Source organism: Gambusia affinis, linkage group LG06 (genome assembly GCF_019740435.1).
Source record: "Gambusia affinis linkage group LG06, SWU_Gaff_1.0, whole genome shotgun sequence".
Lineage (NCBI taxonomy): Eukaryota > Metazoa > Chordata > Actinopteri > Cyprinodontiformes > Poeciliidae > Gambusia > Gambusia affinis.
Genome location: NC_057873.1, coordinates 11498228 through 11513620, shown reverse-complemented (window position 1 = coordinate 11513620; position 15393 = coordinate 11498228). Strand labels below are relative to the sequence as shown.

Here is a 15393-nt window from a genome sequence, read left to right as displayed (position 1 = left end):
TTGAGCGTTATATGACTGATTTAATCCAATGACTGTTACACATGGGATGACTTTGACCCTTTCAAATGAAGCTTAACAAAAATTTCAAAATAAAAGCCTTGGGAATTTTTACATCATGTAATTGCTCTTTTTGGCTTTATGTGACTGGTTTATCCAAAGCACTCTTACACATTGGATTAGTGTGGGCATTTAATATGAAGCTTACTGCAAATTTCAAAATAAAAGCCTCAATATGCCCCTTCTGATAGTGCACAGAGGCGTGTGCAGTGATATCATATTCTGCATTATCTGTTTATCCGAGAAGGGAACTGCCTTAGCAAGCAAGGCAGTTCATTAGCATTAGCCTTTTAGCTTAAATAAGCTATTTTCTATTTTTCAGACTTATTAGCCATGTTTAGTATACTTAATGGAGTAAGTAAATGACAGTAAACATTCTAATGATACCCCACATGCTACTGAAAGTATTTATGCTTACATTAGCATATTTGCTCATTTTAGCTAATACACTTACTTTATCATACTGAATGTTGCATGTCCAGCTTACTTAACATTCTTGTGATTCTCCACATGCTATTGATTACATTGCAGCTTTCTTTAGCATTGATGCAAATTCTTAGCATCACAACGCTGGGTCCAAACCGACGGGCACACTTTGGCAGGCCCCAGTTAAATTTCTTCAGGAATTTTCTAGTTTAATATGTGAGAGACAATCTGACTATCATCCCTCACCACAATACAGCTAATAATCCTCTGTCATCCATATTTGTGCAATAAATATCTAATGTTGTGTGTATTATACATTACAAATAAACAAAAAAAAACCACATTTAGAAAACAAATTGATACAATTATTGCCTGTACCACTTAATCTGTTTCTTCCCATAGCTGTTATTCCCTGTCACAATCAAACCAATAGCAACTTAATGGAAAAAAAAAGCCCCCCCCCCCAAAAAAAAAGAAGAAGAAATTATTTGATAATTTATCTAGTTTCTCATAAAGATATCCCTGATCACACATCTCAGTCCAGGTTTATCCAGTCCTGCACTTTTCTCAGCCGAGTGGGTCCTACTATCTAGGCAGTACTGAAATGTTTGAGTTTTATGAACAGGTTAACGGTTTCATAAACCTAATTTTTTATTAGAAATAATTTCTGTTTAGTTTAGAATTACATAGCTGAAATATATGACCAATCTAAGTAGCTACAATTTGGAATCGGAGAGGGTCAAATGCAACCAAGGGTCTATAAAAACACTGACATTATCATACCAATGTCATTAGCCAATATTTTCTTAAAGAGTGTTGCTCTGTGCATGCCACATCAGGTAAAACATTCAGGGATATAAATAAATAGATAGTGCATAGTGGCATCCTTTGAAGGAGTCCATCCAGAGCAAAAGCCTAGAATATGAAAGTTGTCAACTAACTAATTTTGATGTACTACTGGTACTCTATGAGAGAACAGAGAGGAGTTTATTTTGAAAAGTCCTCCAGGAAACAGTTTGGATTTGGAGTTTAACTTGACATCATTGATGCCTGCCCCTTCGCAGATCTGAAGGATGCGACGGAGTAGATGGAGGAGGAGGAGGTGGAGGAGGTGAAAGACTGGAAGGCGGAGAACAGCATGAACTGGACGGAAAATAGGGAGGATGCGGATTACGGTAGCCTACCGGTCAGTCTGCCTTCTGGTGATGCTTTCGGTGGTTTAGTACGAAGATGTTCGGGTAAAGAGACCAGGGCCTGCGGCTTGTCACACGGAACAAGAGCTGGTGATTTATGCGTCGCCTCAAATTGACACCGAGCAAGCCTGAGCTTTGATTGAGAGGACAATTTGATGTCTACCATAGGTTAGTGTGTAGTCTATTAGAATGACTGATTTATTTTAACACTAAAACCAGTGAAATAATATTGAACCTCGTGCCTTTTGGCGTTGTGGGTCAACTGCCATAATGGTTTTAGCCGTCGTTTTAGCATCATCCCCTCTTGACCCATTCTCCCGTGCTGCTTCGCTCTGGATGTCAAGCTGAAAGCTGCGCCGCAAAGTCAACGCCAAACATCAGAAATCAAACTGGTTAAACATGAAGGGGTCAAGGCTGCAGCCGCGCTGCATGACGGCACTATTCATATGGACGACTCTGTGTCTGCACAGCAGCGGACAACCCGTACCTGACTCCTCGGGCCTGCCTCGAGCCATCCGCGTGCCACTGCGGCAAGGCGCGAGCGCCGAGCAATCACCGCCGCTGCCACCTGCCGCCGAATCGAAACGGGGACGCGGCACCGCGAGCGAATCTCCTGCGCGCAGGCGGAGAGGAGCGGCAGAGGGCGGTGTCAGCTTTGTGGACATGATCGACAACCTGCGTGGGAAATCCGGTCAGGGATACTATGTGGAGATGGCTGTGGGCTCTCCTCCGCAGAAGGTAAAAACAAACAAAAAATGTTGCTACACGACCACTTCTTGTCATATCACACGTCATTAAATGTCATACAGGTGCACAACAATATAAATACATTTACCTGTGGTTTGTAAAACACAACAACAACAAAACAAAAAAAAGCAGTTACTTTATTCGTTATGACTTTTAGTATGTGGGCTGATCACTGTTAACAGTTTTGTACAATATATTATATAATTCCAGGAATGTTTCTTTAATTAATCATATACAATTGTTTTTCTTTGTCATAGTGATGGTTATAATAATAGCATAAGATGTTGTATTGATGTTAATTATGCATTAGCTACGCAAAAAGCTTTAAAATAAATTAGGGCTGCAGCTAATGATTATATTATTAATCAATTATTCTCTTGATTATTCTGATGATTAATTGATACAAATTGCACATTCTACAGATACCACTTAAGCTTATTTTATACAATATTAGAAACACATTAAAAAAGCAAAGAAGACAAAACAAAACAATTCAATTTCTTTTCAGATACGTAAAAACAATTACCTGCCTCAAGTACAAAGAATCGGCATTTAAAAAATATCATAACATCAACATGTGAAAATCTCAGCCCTTTCTGTTTAATGTAACATCAATACATTGCAGGGCCAATCTGTTGATTATCTTTTTGATTAATTGATTAATTGAAAAAGTGTTTAATAGGATATTTTCTTAAAGAATCCATGTCCCATCAGGAGTTCTGGGTTGGACATTTTTAAAATGTGAAATGTACATGTTCGTTTTGTACAGTTAACGGTTAACTACTTCTCTGATTAAATTGTTCTTTCAGCCAATGGCCTTTTGTGTCCGTATACTCTAATTAATGATAATTAGCAATTATTTCAACAATCGGTTCATCAATATTAATCCAATTAATCGCTTCAGCCCTTAAATAATGGAAAAACGAAACTCTCCCTAGTAGCTTGTTGCAATTTAAAATCATAAAGGGGAATTACTGCAAACTTAAATCATTCCGCAACAAGTTTTGAAGTTGATTATTCTAATTTCAACACAGCATTTTAAAAGTCCTTCAAACGTACCTTCTGATTGTCTGTGTCTGTGGGTTGGCCCTGTGTTGGCACAGATGGCCTGTGTGTGAAAGTATCTGAAAAGAGACAGACAGATAATGGGACCATTAATTCTGCAGAGCAAGGACTGCCAGCTGGGCGCAGCTGCAGTGCACAGGCTGGCACACAGAGGGTGATGGCAAAGGAAAGGAGAGTCAGACAAAGATGAGTCGCCTTAGGGAGGATAAAATGAATGAATGAAAGCTGAGGAAGGGAGAAAAGAAAATGAGCGAGAAGACTGAGGCGAAGAGCGCTAGAGATGAAAGAAGGAAAAAGCAAGTGGATGATGGGTGTAGGAAGAAAAAAATGTGACAGACGATTGATGCGGAGAGTCAGACTGGGAAGTCACTGGAGAGAAAAAAGCTAACTGCAGCGAGAGAGGATGAGCGAGACAGAAGGCTTTAAAGTCCTCAGTGTAGGTGACACTCTGAAAGACTCAAAGCTTTCAGAAAAGGTAGAGGAGACAGATCTGTGGGGTAGAAATCCCAATTTTCAGGACATTTTTTTCATCCAAATCTTTATAAACTTTTTAACTTTTCATCAATTATTCACTTTAGAAGTCAAGAGGATGTTGTGCTGTGTATGTGTGAGTAAAGAAAGGAAGGTTTTATTACTTGAGTACAAAGACAACATGATTACAGGACTGAAATGTAAACCTATTTTCACCACCTCATGCTGTATTAGCAATTATTCTGATTAAAGTTTGTTCCCATGAGAGGATATACCGTTACCTTATCTTGAAAGAATACTAGTATTTTCATCTCCAGCATCAACATTGGCAGACAGACTTTAAAAGCTCAAATGAATAGAAGTGAGCACTCCGGCTGTGAAATATTCTTCCTTTTTATTATCTACTAAAAACCTTGCTCTCTCTTACTTTGAGCTGTAGAATAGCTTTGAGATATCCAAGAAAATGTAGTTTCCTTTTAGACAGTTTCTATAACTCTATACTGCCTTTGGTTTCTTTCCTTAACACCACTGAAAATAGAAAACTTTGAGTATTATTCCCCCAGCACAACCTTCCACACCAAAGAGTGTTGTTAGCACTCATGAATGCTCTCATATTTTGTTCACTGACTGAAAAAATGTCAGATTTTTGATCTTCAGACCAGCCAGTCAACCTAGATTTTCGTCAGGAACTGATTGTTTTGCGCATCTCCACAAACAGACTTACTAAAGGTTCTCTTAAACCCCATATATATCTTCTAGTAAAGTTAATTTTGGGACCACATCATCTAGAGGAAATGTAATGTTTTATGGACCAAATGTGTTCTGAAAAACAATGCAATAACTGAAAAGTTCTGAATCCTTCCAGCATCATGATCTCTGACCGTTAACAATACATATAAGACAAAAGGTTCTTCAGCTTTTAGTCTTTGCTTTTATCTCCTGAATCAAATAATTAGGTTGTTAGGAGGAACCTAATTGTGGAACTTGAGTGAATAAGGATTTGATACAGATGTGTTGAGATTTGGGACACAAGCAAAGGTTTTGGACACCAGCTGTTGGCGTTTGACAACATTTCAGCTATTTGATCTGGGGACACGTTAGAAAGTTCACACAGAGTGAAGATTGAAAACCCTGGAAAAAGAAGCAGGAAAGCCAGCAGCCATTTGGATTACGACAAGAAAGATTAATTTGAAGAGCAGCACATTCATGAAGAAGTCGGTTTTAGTTGCTGACACAAGTTCTCCCAAGTGTCGCAAAGAGCAATCTGCTATCTACAAATGTTTTCAAATTGTTCAATTTTTGTACTGCTGGAGACTTTTAAATTGGAAACAGGGTAGCGTAGGCATATGTGACTCAATCAAAAGCCTTGCCTTAACACCCATTATATTATGTGGTGTGAATATTCTTATTTGAAATTAAATGTCTCCAAAACCCAAAAATATGTGCATAGATGTTAGAAAGAAGTCCAGCATTTTTAATTCTCATTAAAGGTGAACTTGTCATTGACAAGAAGCTAAAATTTAGTGAACATTTGGATGAGATAAACAAACAATATAATCAGACTTCACTTCCTCCATAAATTAATTAAATTTAGAGTGGGTAAAAAGCTGAAGACCATTTTATATAATTGAATCTGTCCTTAATTTAGCTTTTATCACCTGAATATCATTAGGAGAACATGATCAAACAAATTGTAAAAGTGGCCAGGGAAATTACAAGTTACATTAACTGATTTAATAGAGCCCTTTTTTTAAAGAGTCATAAAAAAGGCAAAAGACATTCACCATTCTCCAAATCAGCCACTTTATGGTGAATTACAAAGATTGAGACAGCCCAAATCAAGAACCAACTAACAGATGAAAAAACTCTTCTATTAGCCTGGCCATTATTCAGATAAAATTTTAATATAACCAAGTCTGATCTTGTAATTAAGCTTATTTTCTTGATATTTTATATTAATATTTCATAGACTTTCTACTGTTTTGCCAATGTTGTCATGTGATTGCTTCAGGGGTTTTTGTTGTTGTTGTTTTTTTCACTTTGCTGCAAGGAAAATCTCCCTAAGGGGACAATAATAAAGTAATGCTAAAACACTGTGCATCTAGTTAATTCTAAGAATAAGATGTTGTTGTAAGAGCAAGGTGAAATATCCCCATAATGAGGAGTTGGGGGAAGGGGTGGCAAATATAATGGCTGGAACAAACAAGATCAGAAAGACAGGCGATGGGGGGAGAGTGCAGGGAGAGGTTACAGCGTGTCAGGATGCAGCCTTCAGTGTTGGTGTCCTGCTGAGCTCTGAATGTTGTGGTGAAAGAGACAGCTCCACCCTGGACAGTCAGCACATTTCTGTCCAAGAGATTAAAGACACAAGGTTCAGAATTAGGACAAACTCTGGTAACGTTTGAGGAGACAGTTCTATGCGGATTATGTTTGTGGATTGTACAGCGTGTGTGTGTGTGTGCGCGTGCGTGCGTGCGTGTGTGTGTGTGTGTGTGTGAGAGTGAGAAAGAGAAGAAGGTAGACAGAGTCAGGATTTATTCTAGGCTGTCAGGGCTGGCCGTTGAGACAATAGCACTTCTCTGGGTATTTTAAGAGCCAATCCATTATTGAGCAGCTTGCTTTAGCTCTGCGACTGGCTCTCTGGGTGTTTCTGTGCTACTGTGCCTCTCCTCACTACCAACATCCTGCTCTTTTCTTTCAATCTGTCACTGACACAATTCCTGAAAGCAACCTGCGAAACATCCAGGCATGAATAAAGCAATGCCGTGTTGTATATTTTTTGCTTTGGCGAGCGTCTGTCTGTTCGCTCCATTCACACATTCGCTGACTGTTTTGACTGACGGCGCAAAATATGATACTCTCTTAGAGATGCAGACAGAAGAGGAGGAAATGGCAGAGCAGGGGTGGGGGGGAGTAGAATACGCAACTTGAGAGGCAGGGAGGGTTTGAGGGGGAGACGGAGATGGGACAGACAAGGACGTCTGGGCCAGAGGGAAAGAACTGCCTGGCATTGCAACAAAGAGTCCCTGCCCATTGCACAGTAACATAATTTCTCTGTTTTCTTTAGTTAAATATCCTGGTGGACACGGGAAGCAGCAACTTTGCTGTTGGGGCAGCTGCACATCCCTTTCTGCGCAGATACTACCATCGTTCACTGTGAGTTGTCACTCAGTCACTACTCACAGGACCTTGCATAAAGTATTCACATCTCTTCATATTTTACCATCTTCCAGTCATAAGCTTAATTTTATTTTACATAATAGACAAACACAAAGTGGTGCATAGATATTAACTTAAAAAAAACAACAACAACCCATTTTTTAATATTTGGCTTGCATTTGTATTCATCCCCCTTTACTCTGACATCCCTAAATAAAATTCATACATTTCGAAACCCCTTTCTCTTCCACTTTACAGTTATGTGCCACTTTGTGTTCCTTTTTCCACTTAAAGTCTCAATGAAATGCTTGTTATAATGTGGAAAACTTAGAGATGTTTGAATATTTTTTGTAAGACTCCGTGAACAAGTAAACACTTGTTTACAGAAATAATTGAGTGTAATCTCTTGTGTTGGTGTACAGCTCTAGTTCATACCGAGACCTGGGCAGGAGTGTGTACGTTCCCTATACTCAGGGCCGCTGGGAGGGGGAGCTGGGCACCGACTTGGTCTCTGTGCCACACGGCCCCAATGCCACTCTGCGCGCCAACGTCGCCGCAATAACCCAGTCAGATCGCTTCTTCATCAACGGATCAAACTGGGAAGGAATCCTGGGGCTGGCCTATGCTGATATAGCTCGAGTGAGTTTTTACAATTTATTTTCTTAATGCCTGTGAACAATTTCAATTTCAAGCTGTGAGGGAGAAACTCTGTTGCTCACAGTTACATTAATTGAAACAAACCTGAAGTTAATTTCTTGGCAGTTGCACAATTGTGGGTAATAAAATAAAATTAGCCCTTAGAGATTATTTAGCAAAGATTTGCATTGGCATTTAATCTAAGGAATAGAAGAAGGCATGCAAATTTCTAATTGTCTATTTTTAACTGAACTGTCAAGTCAAAATTGGCTTCTAGGCATATCTCTGGGCTGCCACCTGATTGTGGTGGAGGGGTTTGAGTGCCCCAATGATCCTAGGAGCTATGCTGTCTGGGGCTTTATGCCCCTGGTAAGGTCATCCAAGGCAGACAGGTCCTGAGTGAGGGACCGGAAAAGTGCAGCCCGAAGACCCCTAATATGGACAAGAACTTTGGACTTCGTGTTCCCTTCCCTTCACCGGGACTCCACTCTGGAGCCAAGCCTGGAGGGGTGGCACGATGGCGAGTACCTGCCCCAAGTGGAGGAGTTGAAGTATCTCTGGATCTTGTTCACAAATGAGGGAAGAAGGGAGCGGGAGAACGACAGGCGGATTGGTGCAGCGTCTGCCGGGAAGCGGGCGCTGTACCGGTCCGTCGTGGTGAAGAGAGAGCTGACTCAAAAAGCAAAGCTCTCGATTTACTGGTTGATCTACTTTCTCACCCTCATCTATGGTGATGAGCTATGGCTCATGACCGAAAGAACTAGATCGCGGATTCAAGCGGCCAAAATGGGTTTTCTCCACAGGGTGTCTGGGCTCTCGTGAGAAGCTCAGTCATCCGGGAGAGACTCAGAGTAGAACCGCTGCTCCTTCACGTCAAGAGGATACAGTTGAGGTGGCTCGAGCATCTGGTCAGGATGCCTCCTGGACGCCTCCCTGGTGAGGTGTTTCGGGGACGTCCCGCTTTGAGGAGGCCCCGGGGAAGACCCAGGACACGCTGAAGCGACCATGTCTCTCAGCTGGCCTGGGAACGCCTGGGGAATCCCCCGGAGGAGCTAGAACAAGTGGCTGGGGAGAGAGAAGTCTGGACCTCCCTTTTGAAGCTGCTACCCCCCACTACCCGACCCCAGATAAAGTGGAAGAAAATGGATGGATGGACGGCTTCTAGGCAGCAGCATCTTGAAGAGTAATGTCAAATTACTAACACGGACATTTTTTGAATAATATTACCAGCCTTCCTGAAGGTAAATATTACCTCTGGTGTTCCCAGTTTCATTAAAAGTGTTTATCCATTTGTTCTCTGCTGGTATCAACTGCAGTTCTAATGAGCTGAATTGATGAATATGTGTTGCACTGCTAATAACAATCTTATCAATTAATATGTTCATACAATAACCCTTTGGATACCTCAGAACAGGACGATTCTGTGTTTTACATGACCAATTGGTGCACAGATTATTCTGCCATCATTCAGTACTATCTTTTCTGAGTCAAACTAGCAATATAAATATCAAAAAGATTAATTATTTTCCCTCAAAGGTAAGAGTGTGATGACTGCTGTATGCGTGCATGTCAACATGGGCCCAGCTCAAGCATTTCTTATACACATTCAGACCTGATTAGGGAGAATGTTTGTCTCTTCTCATTTTTAATTTGTCTTCAATAACCTCTTCTTTGCTTTAAATATAACACTAGAAACTAAAAGCACAACATCAATACTAATCTAATAAGAGCTTCCAGGTGGGTTTGCAGAGGAGTGAACCTATTGTTTAATGCACACTGGTCCTAACCTTTTTGTAAGTATATGTAAGTGTAGTAGAAATCACAGCATAGATTTAGTCTTTAATTTACTCTTTTTTGTCAGCAAATACACTGAAAGACTTCATTAAAGAGGAACACCAACCTTGCAATTCTTAAAATTTGGCCACAGCTACAAATGTTGTCCTAATGAGTCACTATTAATTCAGACGTTCAGATCCATTTAGCTTTCTCATGACTGAAGCAGGAAAATATGTAAATGAGAGAAGCTTCTTTGGGAATTGGCCCATAATGAACTACAGTTCTGGTGAGCAAAGACAGAGAGAGATTAATTAAGCAGTCTGCAACTTTAAAAAGGTCATGCTGTAAATATTGTATCATGATATTAGATGTGTGCTAATTGATTAATATTCTCACAACTTAAATATTTTTAAACTTGCGGGGGAAAAAAAATGAATGGACAAATTTTAATTTATGTTATAGCTCTGAACTTGGTTTAGTAAGTTCAGTAAGTGAGGACTATTAACTACAGCATCCTCCTCATGAGATGGTTTTACAACATGTCTTCATTTAGAGGCCTCTTCTATTCCACTGTAATACAGACTGCTACAGGAGATTCCTCTTGCCAGCAGCCCCTACAACCACTCTTTGAAGAAAACTGTAAATATGCGTTACATTTAACTTCCTTTTAGCTTTAATAAAGTAGTTTTGAATCTTAATTTAATTGATTTAGTTTAACCCCACCACTCTCCCAGTTCTGTTAATCTGCTACCAAGGTGTTTATATTCTCAAGTTCAAATATTGTGTCATTAACTAACATTGATAAATCTGACTTTAATAATAGCAACCACGGTGTGACGAGTAGGGATGCTCAGAGGAAGAAATTGTACTCTGACTAGATTGATTCAATCCAACTGCAAATTACTAATCAGCTTCTGAAGCTATCAAATATTTTTGGTGCACAGATACATTTTTGCATTTTGGGATTATAATATGAGGGTTTGTGTTGTATATTTCAAAATACAAGTGTGAAACATGTTGGTGGAAGTATCATAGTATGAGCCTGTATTTGATCAAGGATTATGTACTGTTGTCAATGAATGAGTAAATGAAAGATTAAACAGGTCCATTAAGAAAGAAAAAGGCCTTTTTTCAGTTTTATTCTTGGAAAACTGCAAAAATTAATGATGTCACAAACTGGGAAGCTGGTCTGATAACTTTTCAGCTGGAGAGTCAAAAGGAGCTAAATGAAGAGCTAAAAGCAGCTGATGTTTTTGTTCGTCAATCAACTTTTCCAACAACAGCACTTCTCTCTCTGTCTTCCAGCCGGACGAGACACTGGAGCCTTTCTTCGACTCTTTGGTTCGTCAGACCTCTGTCCCCAACCTCTTCTCCCTCCAGCTGTGCGGCGCAGGCTTCACCCAGAACCGGTCGCTGGGCAGCTCCACAGTTGGCGGCAGCATGGTGACTCACATACAAACACAAACTGTGATGTTTTGTTTTTGTTAAGCTCTGGATTCATTTAGTTTTTCCTGCGTTTTTTAGATCATCGGTGGAGTGGACTCATCACTGTACGTCGGAGAGCTCTGGTACACTCCCATCCGCAGGGAGTGGTACTACGAGGTCATTATTGTTCGGATTGAGGTGAACGGACAGGATCTTAACATGGACTGTAAAGAGGTACAGTTTTATCAGAGATAAATAATTTGAAATGATCATGTTTCTTCTAAAAAGTTAGGTAACAAACATGCAACATGTATGCTCTGCAGTACAATTTTGATAAGAGCATCGTGGACAGTGGAACCACCAACCTTCGACTTCCAAGAAAAGTCTTCCAGGCTGCAGTGAAGGCTATTGAAGCTGCCTCTTCAGTGAGTCTTTTGTATGTGATACATATGGTTGCAATATTGATTTTTCCTTCCATTATAGTTTGACTGAAATCTCTTTCAAAAAAATAAAATGAACCAAAATAGCTCAAATTCCTTTTTTTTTTTTTTTAACTGGACAACAAATAAACATCTTTGTGCAGACGGAGCAGTTTCCCTCTGGGTTCTGGCTCGGGGAGCAGCTGGTTTGCTGGCAGGCTGGAACTACACCCTGGCACATCTTCCCAGTGATCTCCCTCTACCTGATGAGTGAAAACCGCAACCAGTCGTTCAGAATCTCCATCTTGCCCCAGGTAAAAGCGCTCTCGGGTTCTGGATGTGAATTTATTCATGAAGAACAGAAACGGACTGACCTTGTGTCGCTATCGATGAAGATCAGTCCTGAGTAAATTATTTGAAACTGCCCAAGTTTGGCTCCTGGATTTAAGATTCAAGGAAAACATTTAACATCTCCTGTATTAAACATTGCTGTGTGTTTGCAATAAAGCAGAAACTTTATTTACGTTAAGACTCTCAACACTTGAAGATTTTTGTTTTGTTATTTACCGTATTTTTCAGACTACAAGCCGCTGCTTTTTTCCTACGCTTTGAACCAAGCAGCTTATAGCCCGGTGTGGCTTTTTCTTCAACCGCCAGGGGGCTCTTTAGCAGGAAATGAATCTAGTGGACATCAAAATTAGAACGTTAAGCTGAGGAAGACTGGAAAAAAATAAATGTTCTCATCTCATGGGAAACAAAAAAATCTGTAAGCTGAGAGCGAAAAGATGATGTGGCGTTACGATCCCACACCTCTATGATTGAGCTCATAACTTCGGGGAAGGCTCACAAGTGTTCCCTGTTTTCTCAATTTAGAAAACAGGAAGCAATGTTTTAAGGGTGACTAATCATCCTTAAAAACTGAGAAAAACTGATTTCTAGGATTTAGAATTCTAAGGATTTCTAAATCCTTAGAAACCAATTTCTAAGAATTTTGTCATTACTTAGAAATAACTAAGTCCTTTAATCTAAAATTAAATCCTGGCTAATTTCAGTAAACATCTTACAACCCTGTTGTTAATAGCAGCTTAGCTAAATCCATATATGGTTTTGATGCAACTGATGATGTCTACAGAAACTACAGAGTTCTTTTTGAAAACTCACCACATAGATCTTCATTTTGATTTGAATGTTTTCTTCTTTTTATTTGCTTATTGTTTCCGTCTGTGCAGCAATATCTGCGGCCAGTGGAGGATGCTGCCTCTTCTCAGGAGGACTGCTATAAGTTTGCCGTGTCTCAGTCCAGCACCGGGACAGTGATGGGAGCAGTCATCATGGAGGGCTTCTATGTCGTTTTTGACCGAGAGAAGAAACGCATCGGATTCGCCGTGAGCACCTGCCATGGTGAGGAGGAGAGGACAGAGACATAATAAAGGACATCCTGTCTCTGATGACATCCTGAATGAGGGACATGAACATTCAGGATGTCCTAGACTGAAATGTGTAATATTTTTAGATGTGTATTTAGAAAAAAAAAACATGCATTCTTTTTTTATAAACTTGAGTTGGTTTGTCACATGATATCTGGTTGAAACACATTGAAGATTACAGTTGAAAAATGAAAAAACCCCAAAAATGTTCAAGTGCTTTAAATGCTCTTGAAAAGCTTTGCAGTTCAGATTATAAAGCATAAAACAAACAAAATTGAGTTGAAAGATTTGAATTCCCTATGTTCATGTTCGTCTGTTCTCAGTGCACGACGAGTTCCGCACAGCATCAGTGGAGGGCCCGTTCCACGGCGTCGACCTGGAAGACTGCGGCTACAACATCCCGCAGACGGATGAGTCCACCCTGATGACCATCGCTTACATCATGGCGGGAATCTGCGCCCTCTTCATGCTGCCTCTGTGTCTCATGGTGTGCCAGTGGCGCTTCGCCCGCTGTCTCCACCCCCACGGGGACTTCGCAGACGACATATCGCTCCTAAAATGAATGGACGTGGAGCTGAGGTGGCTCCTTTCAAACTTACAGTGCTGTTCACAGAAAGCTTTGAAAAGATTCTTCAGGAATCACAGAGACACACAGAGAGAGAACCTTGCTGTCATCAGGTTCTTTGTGAGAATAACAAGAGCCATCTTGAGCTTGACTCGGACAAGAGAAGGTGCTGCTGTCAGTGTCCACTTTGTCTGTTTAAGCTTCTGTATCTATGCAGATCAGCATGATTTAAGGAACTGGTGGGAAAATGCAAAACAAACATGTAAAAAGAAAAAAAAAACATTGACAGATCAGCTGGTGAAGATAGGCTTCTTACCTCTGCAGTGCTTTGATTGGGTTATTTCATTAAAGAACAAACTGACCCTTTACAAATAAAACCTGGATGTGTATTAAAGATGAGAAATCCTATTGCAGCCGCCTTTACATTGCCGTGATTTGACTATATAAACAATTGGTCACGTGTGTGCTTCTGTAGCTCTTTTATTTGTGGCTTTTGAGTGGATGGCATTAATTGTTGAAGCCTGCGTATTAATTTGCACAGCTGTCCTGCAAACAAAGAGTTTATGGAAAAGTTTAAAGAAATAAAGAGGTCATAAAAAAACAGCAGAATAATGCAAATGCCAGTGAAGAATTCTGGAAAAAGCTAATGACGTACACATAAAGAGGCTATTTAACGAAATATAATGTCAAGCATTTATTGTATGTAATCTGTTTTTAGAGAATATGATCGGAGACAGAGCGCACTAAATTTCAGATGTCATTTCTTTTCTTCTACTACTGATTAAACCTAAATGTATCTACTGTACATAACATTTGTGCATTCCAGATCGTCTATTTGCACAGACACAGATCACAGAGTGCTTATCCTCGCAAAACTACTGCTGCACCTATTTGATGATTTGCACATGTAAACACACTACACGCTAACAACAAATGAAGAGGGCTTCTATCATAGATACACAATACGTTTTTAACTGGGACCATATCTGCTTTGAAAGGGAAACCAGCCCTAAGTAAGTAATTTATTGGGAAACATGACATATGTATAAGGGACCGTTTGTGTTGTCTCCATAAAAGCTGTACATAGATTAACTCAGATCTGGATATTTATCTGTCAGGTGTTGGCAGCTTTGTTGAACCAATAAAATACTTATTGTAAATGTAAAATGTCTACTTTTTTTTACATCCTGGTCGCATAATTGCTTTGAAAAAGTGTTAAAAGAATCCATCCTTTAATTTGACTACATAGATTAAAAAATATTGTTTTAATAAAATTGCTGGTGTCTCAAATCTTCAATTATCGGTACCCACATTGATCATGTTAATAATTTTTACCAAACTTTTTAAAAATCATTATTTCTACTTTCCTCCTTTTGGTTGACCAAAGTACTTTATAATTAACTCATTTTCTATTCCCCCACAGAAATTCAGGTGTATGTTCACTATTTACAGAATAATCTTAAAGATAATTTATTTCAGCTGCTTAATGTGTTAACTGTGAGGCTATTATTGATTTATTTTTGTGTGTTTTTGTCAGGCGGAAACTGTCAAAATCCCCCCTTGAGGGTGCAAGAGGGTGCAAGAAGTAAAATCGGAAAACTCAGAGTTATCTGCACAGCAGACAAGTCATCAGTGTTGGCGTGGGAATATTTCTAAACACTGAAGCAGCCGATTCAATAAATTCAATAAAGAAAGGAAAAATGAAAAGTAGATATAGTAACTCTCATTATCTCAGGTTCATACATATTATAGTTCTAAAAGTGAGTGAAAATGTGAATTAAATTAATTAAGATAAATTATTAACCAGAATCGACGTGATCAGTAGCCGTTTACATTTTACAAAGTGGTTGGGTTTTCTTAGCTGTTAATGACGTTAAACTCACATGATCGTAGTAGGTCGCCTGACCGCCCCCGGCAAAAACGTTTCCACCTAGAATTAAAAGAAAAAAGAAAAAAAAACAGTTCGCTTTCAATATAACTTGCACTCGGGTCCCTCTGCTTCTTAAGAAATGCACCCACTTTCTCTG

At 39.6% G+C, this 15393-nt stretch overlaps 1 protein-coding gene and 1 long non-coding RNA gene across 2 annotated transcripts; one reads left to right on the top strand and one right to left on the bottom strand.

Annotated features, from left to right (window-relative positions):
- Positions 1-1533: 1533 nt before the first annotated feature.
- Positions 1534-14533, top strand: bace1 (beta-secretase 1). Its single transcript, XM_044118858.1, has 9 exons — positions 1534-2414; positions 7027-7115; positions 7541-7757; positions 10836-10973; positions 11055-11189; positions 11279-11380; positions 11539-11688; positions 12604-12775; positions 13125-14533. The coding sequence occupies exons 1-9, from the start codon at positions 2076-2078 to the stop codon at positions 13361-13363; spliced, it is 1581 nt and encodes a 526-aa protein (XP_043974793.1). The 5' UTR covers positions 1534-2075; the 3' UTR covers positions 13364-14533.
- On the bottom strand, positions 11511-12674 carry LOC122832278. Its single transcript, XR_006370821.1, has 4 exons — positions 12536-12674; positions 11942-12055; positions 11749-11812; positions 11511-11637 (listed from the first exon to the last, which is right to left on the bottom strand). It is a non-coding gene; the product is annotated as an uncharacterized LOC122832278 (long non-coding RNA).
- Positions 14534-15393: the final 860 nt, after the last annotated feature.

Bases quoted from the DNA above. Each gene is read 5' to 3' on its own strand.
- bace1 (XM_044118858.1), top strand. From the start codon at position 2,076: ATGAAGGGGTCAAGGCTGCAGCCGCGCTGCATGACGGCACTATTCATA. The intron at 2,415-7,026 runs GTAAAAACAAAC...TGTTTTCTTTAG, and splicing joins TGGGCTCTCCTCCGCAGAAG to TTAAATATCCTGGTGGACAC. The intron at 10,974-11,054 runs GTGACTCACATA...TGCGTTTTTTAG, and splicing joins CCACAGTTGGCGGCAGCATG to ATCATCGGTGGAGTGGACTC.